The sequence below is a fragment of the Trichechus manatus genome, unplaced genomic scaffold (genome assembly GCF_000243295.1).
Source record: "Trichechus manatus latirostris isolate Lorelei unplaced genomic scaffold, TriManLat1.0 scaffold00164, whole genome shotgun sequence".
Lineage (NCBI taxonomy): Eukaryota > Metazoa > Chordata > Mammalia > Sirenia > Trichechidae > Trichechus > Trichechus manatus.
Window position 1 is genome coordinate 2,825,240 of NW_004444100.1, and position 8,090 is coordinate 2,833,329.

General features: G+C 37.3%; 1 protein-coding gene across 1 annotated transcript in view; it reads left to right on the plus strand.

Annotated features, from left to right (window-relative positions):
- Positions 1-2,924: 2,924 nt before the first annotated feature.
- MYRFL (myelin regulatory factor like) overlaps positions 2,925-8,090 on the plus strand; it is a 161,409-nt gene continuing 156,243 nt past the window's right edge. The window contains exon 1 of the mRNA XM_012558404.2: positions 2,925-3,600. Coding sequence (XP_012413858.1) covers positions 3,555-3,600 — 46 coding nt within the window. The 5' untranslated portion in view covers positions 2,925-3,554. The remainder of the gene's footprint in view (positions 3,601-8,090) is intronic.

Sequence of the window (8,090 nt, forward strand, 5' to 3'; positions counted from 1 at the left end):
CACAATATGACCTTTACAGGACTCTAAACCTCTTTTTTTTCTCCAAGCTAAATTTAGTGTGCTCAATTTCCAGGAGCAGTCTGTATGTTTTATTTGGAAGTATACCACTTCACCTATGTACCAATTCTAATAGTAATTAAGTAATCAGACAAATTTAGAATGTGGGACATTCTACAAGACCATGAGCTTGGACTGTTAAAAAATGTCAGTGTCATGAAAAACAAAATGGCAAGGGACTGTTCTATATTTTAAAAAGACATAACCAAAGGCAATGCATGAATATTCATTGGGTTCTTCATGAGGAAAAAAAAGTTGTGAAAGGTATGTTGAGGACAATAGTAGGAATTGCATATGATGATACTGTCATGGATTGAACTGTATCCCCCTAAAGTATCTGTCAACTTGGCTGCGTCATGATTCCCAGTATTGTATGATTGTCTACCATTTTATCATCTGATGTGATTTCCCTATGTGTTGTAAATGATATCACTATGATGTAACAAGATGGATTAGTGGCAGTTATACTGATGAGGTCTACAAGATTAGGTAGTGTCTTCAGCCAGTCTCTTTTGAGATATAAAAGAGAATTGAGCAGAGAGACATGGGGACCTCATACCACCAAGAAAGCAGTGCTGGGAGCAGAGCGCGTCCTTTGGACCTGAGGTTCCTGCGCTGAGATGCTTCCAGACCAAAGGAAGACTGATGCATCACAAGGACCTTTCTCCAGAACCGACAGAGAGAGAAAGCCTTACCCTGGAGCTGACACCCTGAATTTGGACTTGTAGCCTACTAGACTGTGAGAGAATAAATTTCTCTTTGTTAAAGCCATTCACTTGTGTTATTTCTGCTATAGCAGCACTAGATAACTAAGACAGATACATTAATTTAATATTACATTTCTTAGTTATAGTAACAATATCATGATTATGTGGGAGAATGTCCTTATCATTAGAAGACATACTGAATTATTTTGGGGTGAAATGTCAGCGACTTACTTTGGAATAGTTCAGCCAAAATAAAAGTATATTTACATATCAAGAAAGAAAAGGCAAAAGTGCAAAATATTGTGTTGTTAGGTGCCATTGAGTCATGTTAGGTTCCGACTTAAGCGACCCTATGTAAAACAGAATGAAACACTGTCCAGTCCTGCACCATCCTCACAATCATTGCTATGCTTGAGCCTAGTGTTGCAGCAACTGTGTCAATCCATCTTGTTGAGGGTCTTGCTCTTTTTTCGCTGACCCTCTACCAAGCATGATGTTCTTCTCCAGGGACTGGTTGCCCCTGATAACATGCCCAAAGCTCGTGAGATGAAGTCTCACCATCCTTGCTTCTAAGGAACATTCTGGCTGTATTTCTTCCAAGACAGATCTGTTCATTCTTCTGGCAGTTCATGATATATTCAATATTCTTTGCTAACACCATAATTCAAAGGCATCAGTTTTTCTTTGGTCTTCCTTATTCATTGTCCATCTTTCACATGCATATGAGGCAATTGAAAATACCATGGCTTGAGTGAGGCACACCTTAGTCCTTAAAGTGACATCTTTGCTTTTTAACACTTTAAGGAAGTTTTTTGCAGCAGATTTGCCCAGTGCGATAGGTCTTTTGGTTTGACTGCTGCTTCCATGGGCATTGATTATGGATCCAAGTAAAACGAAATCCTTGACATTTTCAATATTTTCTCCATTTATCATGATATTGCCTATTGGTCTAGTTGTGAGGATTTTTGTTTTCTTTATGTTGAGGTGTAAATCCTACTGAAGGCTGTAATTTTTGACCTTCATCCGTAAGTGCTTCAAGTCTTCTTCGCTTTCAACAAGCAATGTTGTGTCATCTGCATATCACAGGTTGTTAATGAGTCTTCCTCCAATCCTGATGCTGCATTCTTCTTCATATAGTCCAACTTCTCAGATTATTTGCTTCGCATACCAATTGAATAAGTACGGTGAAAGGATATAACCCTGACACACACTTTTCCTGACTTTAAACCATACAGTAGCCCCTTGTTCTGTTCAAATGACTGCCTCTTGTTCTGTGTACAGGTTCTTCATCAGCACAATCAAGTGTTCTGGAATTTCCATTCTTCACAATATTATCTATAATTTGTTATGATCCACACAGTAGAATGCCTTTGCATAGTTCATAAAACTCAGATAAACATCTTTCTGGTATTCTCTGCTTTCAGCCAGGATCCATCTGACATCAGCAATGATACCTCTCATTCCATGTCCTGTAAAACATTAATAATTAGTAAATCTGGGTATTCCATGGTACTAGTCTTTCAATGTTTCTGTAGGTTAAAAACTTAAATAAAAAAAAAAAGTCAAAAAGAGAAAAAGAAGAAGCTCAATAGTTTAATTGGCAATTATTAAGTTAATTAATAAGTTAATAGTTGGTGGTGCAATGTTTAAGCACTCGGCTGCTAATCAAAATGTTGGTGGTTCCAACTCACCAGCCAATCTGTAGGAAGAAAGATCTGGCAATCTGCTTCCATAAAGATTGCAGCCTAGGAAACCGTGTGGGTCAGTTCTACTCTGTCCTATATGATCGCTATGAGTTGGAATTAACTCGACGGCACACAAGAACAATAAGCGAAAACAAAACATCTATTTAGGTATAGCTTTTTATTTAGGAGTGAAACCAATTAGTAGTGAATCATGTACTTGGTTGTAAGAATTATTAAATCAGTAATATAGATTTGGAAGCCCTGGTGGCACAGTAGTTAAGAGCTTGGCTGCTAACCAAAAGGTCGGTGGTTTGAGTCCACAGCTGCTCCTTGGAAACCCTTTGAGGCAGTTCTACTCTGTCCTATAAGGTCACTATGAGTCGGAATTGACAGCAACAGGTTTGGTTTTTTTAAATATAGATTTGTTGCTTTTTAGGACTTCTTATACTTTATGGTCTCTATTTTTAATGAAAGCAAACTATGGTGGAAATAGACTAGGTGTGTATTCAGGAGTGTAAGTTTTCATTGTAAGTAAATTTGGTTATATTTAACAAATCCTAACTTTTCATTATCAGGTTTTTAAAATTATTTGCTACTGTAGGTTTCCATACAAGTGAACTATATTGATTTGCACCCTTTCTCTAAGTTTAAAAAAAACAGACTATCTTTTACTTAATTGTGGCTAAATGGATCTGGCTGATAGAGGCAAAGATATAAATATATTGGTGTAAAGGGACAAATAAGAGATAAGAGTATATTTATTGCCCATTTATGTAATTACATGTGTCACTAAGGACAAAGGTCTTTAAAACAAAACGATAGGCAGAGTAGAAACATTTCCCTGCATTTAGATGGCTTTGCTTCCACTTCTCTCCATGAAAAATTTTTTCCTCCATGATTACATATCTTCCTAATTTTATAGTCACATTTTGAGAACTTAATCGTCTTCCTGGGCACAAATCGATGTCCGAAGATAGGCTGCACTCCAGTAAAAAGAAAATGAAGTTTTTTCAAGAGCATTCATAGTCTTCGAGTTGAGAGGACGGCACTTCCTGAGATCTGATATCCTTGTTCTATGAGGAAGTATTGCTAGGACCACAGTACCATGGATGTGGCGGGTGAAAATGAGGCCCTGCAGCAGTTCTTTGAAGGTAAGAGGCCAGTTTCCAACATGCAGTCACTGCTTTGGAGAAATGGCACTGCTCACTATTATCACTGTTGCACCTGTTTTAGAATTCAGTTAAACTTTGCCTTGGAAGAAATGCTATCATACTATGGCAATGCTCCTGAAATTGGAATTAGAGGTTTATTTGCTACATTTGTAGCAAAAATAATAGGTATAGATAGTGAAAAAAAAAATAGGATTTCCATCTCACATATTGGTTGCGAAAAGAATTAGAGTCTGCATATCTGTGTTACTATTACTTGTCCCTGTCCTGTACTAGATTTTATTTCTTCTAATCTTCTAATTTAAAAAAATTACAGATTATCATGTCTTAGCTCTTAAAATTATTGAATATAGCTGAAAAAAAAGTGAGGTTTTATTTAAAACATTCTTTCTTTTTTAGTATAATTAAATACAAAACGGCCAAAAACAACAAAGAACTCACCCTCTCCTATTCCCATCTTTGATTTTCACAGCACTTTAAAAATGTGTAACTGGATAACAATTTGTTTTTGAAGTTGAAAAGTTTTTTTCCCTAAGGAAGAGGCATACTATGGGTCATAGTTACACAGGTTTTCTTCCTTCTAAAAACCTGAAATGTCAGTACCGCTTCTCATTGAATTGAGTTGATATCCTAATGGTGGGTCCATGGAAAATATTAGCAAGCATTTGTCCTTTTGTGCCACCTATTAGGTGTGTCATTGGAAGATGCCGCATCAGTGTGGCTTCAGTTTCTGATCCATCAATCAGGCTCAGAATTCTACATGAAGGGAACTGTGGCCATAGCTTTTACACGTTTTAAAGTATTTCTCAGTTGGGAGACTTGAGGGCAGACCTGCTCATTTTCAGTATCCAGAAGGCTTAGTAAAGTGCCTGACAAATAGCAGATAGTTAAAGATTGAATGGAACTGACTGAACACTAGACAGTACCGAACAGTGAACAGTGACAGATCATGCCAAAGAAAAAGTGAGATTCTAGGTCAATATCAGAAGGAATCGAGACAGTGCAGTTGTTTCCATGGTTTAGTTTTTGCCAGAAGTGGCAAGAAGGAACATAAGACCAAGAGAACTGGTTTGTTATCTCAACCCTATGACTCATTCCACTGAGTGTTCTGTCTCCCGGGTCATGCTTAGTACAAAGTAGGCACACTAATGTTGCTTGATTGTTATTGCCTGATTTCATACCATATAACACCCTTATTCAAGCAGTAGGTAGCAAGTCCCAAGCTACAATTGTATCTTCTTTGTTTTAGAGAAAGCACCAGTTCAATTTCTAAAATGCAGAAGTGCTACTTAATTTTCTTCCAGAGTTGGAGAAGAACTGGACAGTTAATCTGGCCTAGCTTCCTTTTTTTGGAAGAGCTATTATACCAATAGGATCCCTGTGCTATCCTTGGTTGCACTATTTTCAGAGATCTTTGAGGATATGGTTTCCACAAGTCCCCTCTATAACTTGTTGCAATATCTGATTATTATTACAATATTTTTTCTTAGACTTTCAGTCCATTTGAAGGCTTTTTTAATGGAAGAGGAGTCAGTTATCTGTGGAAAGAGGGTAAGAATGAATAGCTGATGAAGGTGGTAGAGTTTACAAATAAAAAAAATGGAGGTATTAGCTTACATGACTCCCACCCCTAAAATCACATGGCCAGTTGTCTGTTTCCTTACTGCATCTATTCAGCAAACATTGAGTGCCTACTCTGTGCCAGGTTCAACAACCACTGCCTTCAAAAGGTAGCTTGTAGGGCTTTGAAGCTTTTCCGTTAGATTCTAATGATTTTCTTTATCTGGGCCTTTTTTAAATCTTCCTTAGAATGAAGATAGCAACACTAGATATGATATTCTAAGGAGGAGAGTTAGTTGCTGTGTGTCATGCTCCTGTTGATAGGTTACTGTTTCTAATCAAACGCAATCTCATATAAAAAAATCAAGGTCTGAAAAGCAAGAAGAGTTTTGGCAATTTGTTACCCACACTAAAGCTATTTTTCTCCTTCTCTCACTCTTGAGGCTAAGAAACTGAGCCCTGAATTATATATTTTCCCTATAAACACTTTTGTATTAAAAAGTTATCTGGATTGACAATATCTCCTTGAATTAAACGACCTTGACTGTCATAGCTCATGATGATCCTAGTTTTTAGTTTAGACTTTCAAATATGGACTAAATCTTTATCGTGTGTCTCAGGAAAATGACAAGCACAAACCATGGTTCCAGGTAGCTGGCAATTCTAATTCTAATCACCTGTTAGTCACTGATACAGTAGGTAGGCCTATTAGCTAAATCAGAAGAGGCAGATGAGATACTCTGGAGAATCCCAACATCCTTTGAAAACCTAGACACCAAGTGAAATGTTTTAATTTTGTCAGCAAAGCTGGTGCCACTGTAGGAGAATGTTATCAGAGGACAGACACATTATTTTATTTACAATTAAAAATTAGTCACAATCTAAATTTCTAATAGTGATAGATTAGTTAAATGAATTATGACTCTTCCATATAATGGGATATTTTATAGCTATTAAAAATGATGATAAGGAAAAATGATATCAACGGAAAAAGTAGATTACAAACTGATATATATAATACAATCAGATATATATATATATTTTTTTTTCTAGAACAAACTTATTAAACCTAGTTTGAAAAGAGAATATATATACATACATGCACACACAAACACATAGGAAAGAACTGGATGAATATAAGTATTAAGAGTAGTTACCCCTGAGTGGTAGAATTATGAGGATTTTTATTTTCTTTTTTATACTTTATTACCTAAGTGCTTCATAATTGGCATGTGTTATGTTATAATCAGATTTTCTGGGTGGTACAAATGTTTAACACGCTAGGCTGCTAATCCAAATGTTGGAAGATCAAGTCAGCCCAGAGGTGCCTCAAAAGAAAGGCCTGGCAATACACTTCTGAAAAATCAGCCTTATTGAGCATTTACCGTGTGCCAAACACTGCTATTCACTTTACATATATTATTTCATTTAAAAAAATTTTTTATTTTATTGTACTTCAAGTGAAAGTTTACAATTCACATTAGTCTTTTATACAAAAATTTATACATATATTGTTATGTGACCCTAATTGCTCTCCCTAGACTGTGACAGCACACTCCTCCTTTCCAGCCCTGATTTCCTGGGTCTATTCAACCAGCTCCTGACCCTCTCTGCCTTCTCTTCTCACCTCTGGACAGGAGCTGCCGATTTAGCCTCATGTATCTACTTGAGCTAAGAAGCACACTTTTCAAGAGTATCATTTTATGTCCCATTGACCAGACTAATCTTTGTCTGAAGAGTTGGCCTTGGGAATGGTTTTAGTTCTGGGTTGACAGAGAGTCTGGGGGCCATGCTTTCTGGGGTTCCTCCAGTCTCAGTCAGACCATTAAGTCTGGTCTTTTTACTAGAATTTGAGTTCTGCACACCACTTTTCTCCTGCTCCATCAGGGACTCTCTGTTGTGGTCCCTGTCAGGGCGGTCATTGGTGGTAGTTGGGCACCATCTAGTTCTTCTGGTGTCAGGCTGATGCAGTCTCTGGTTTATGTAGCCCTTTCTGTCTCTTGGGTTAATATTTTCCTTGTGTCTTTGGTGTTCTTCATTCTCCTTTACTCCAGGTGGATTAGGACCAAATGATGCATCTTAGATGGCCGCTTACTAGCTTTTAAGACCCCAGATGCCACTCACCAAAGTAAGATGCAGAACATTTTCTTAACAAACTTTGTTACGCCAATTGACCTAGATGTCCGCTGAAAGCATGGTCCCCAGACCCCTACCCCTGCTACTCTGTCCCTCAAAGTGTTTGGTTGTAATCTTAGCTTTGGTTTAGTCCGGTTGTGTTGACTTCCCCTGTAGTGTGTGATGTCCTTCCTTTCACCTAAGATAATTCTTGTCTACTATCTAGTTAGTGAATACCCCTCTACCTCCTTCCCCACCCTTGCAACCATTAAAGAATGTTTTCTTCTGCCTTTAAACCTTTTCTTGAGTTCTTGTAATAGTGGTCTTATATAGTATTTGCCCTTTTGTGACTTACTAAATTCACTCAGCATAATGCCTTCCAGATTCCTCCATGTTATAAGATGTTTCACAAATTCATTGTTGTTCTTTATTGTTGCGTAGTATTCCATTGTGTGAATATACCATAATTTGTTTATCCATTCGTCCATTGATGGTCACCTAGGTTGTTTCTATTTTTTTGCTATTGTGAACAGTGGTGCAATGAACATGGGTGTGCATAGATCTATTCATGTAATGGCTCTTATTTCTGTAGGATATATTTCAAGGAGCGGGATTGCTGGATCGTGTGTTACTTCTATTTCTAGATTTTTAAGGAAGCGCCAAATCGATTTCCAAAGTGGTTGTACCATTTTACATTCCCACCAGCAAAGCATAAGTGTTCCAGTCTCTCCACAACCTCTCCAACATTTATTATTTTGTGTTTTTTGGATTAATGCTAGCCTTGTTGGGGTGAGATG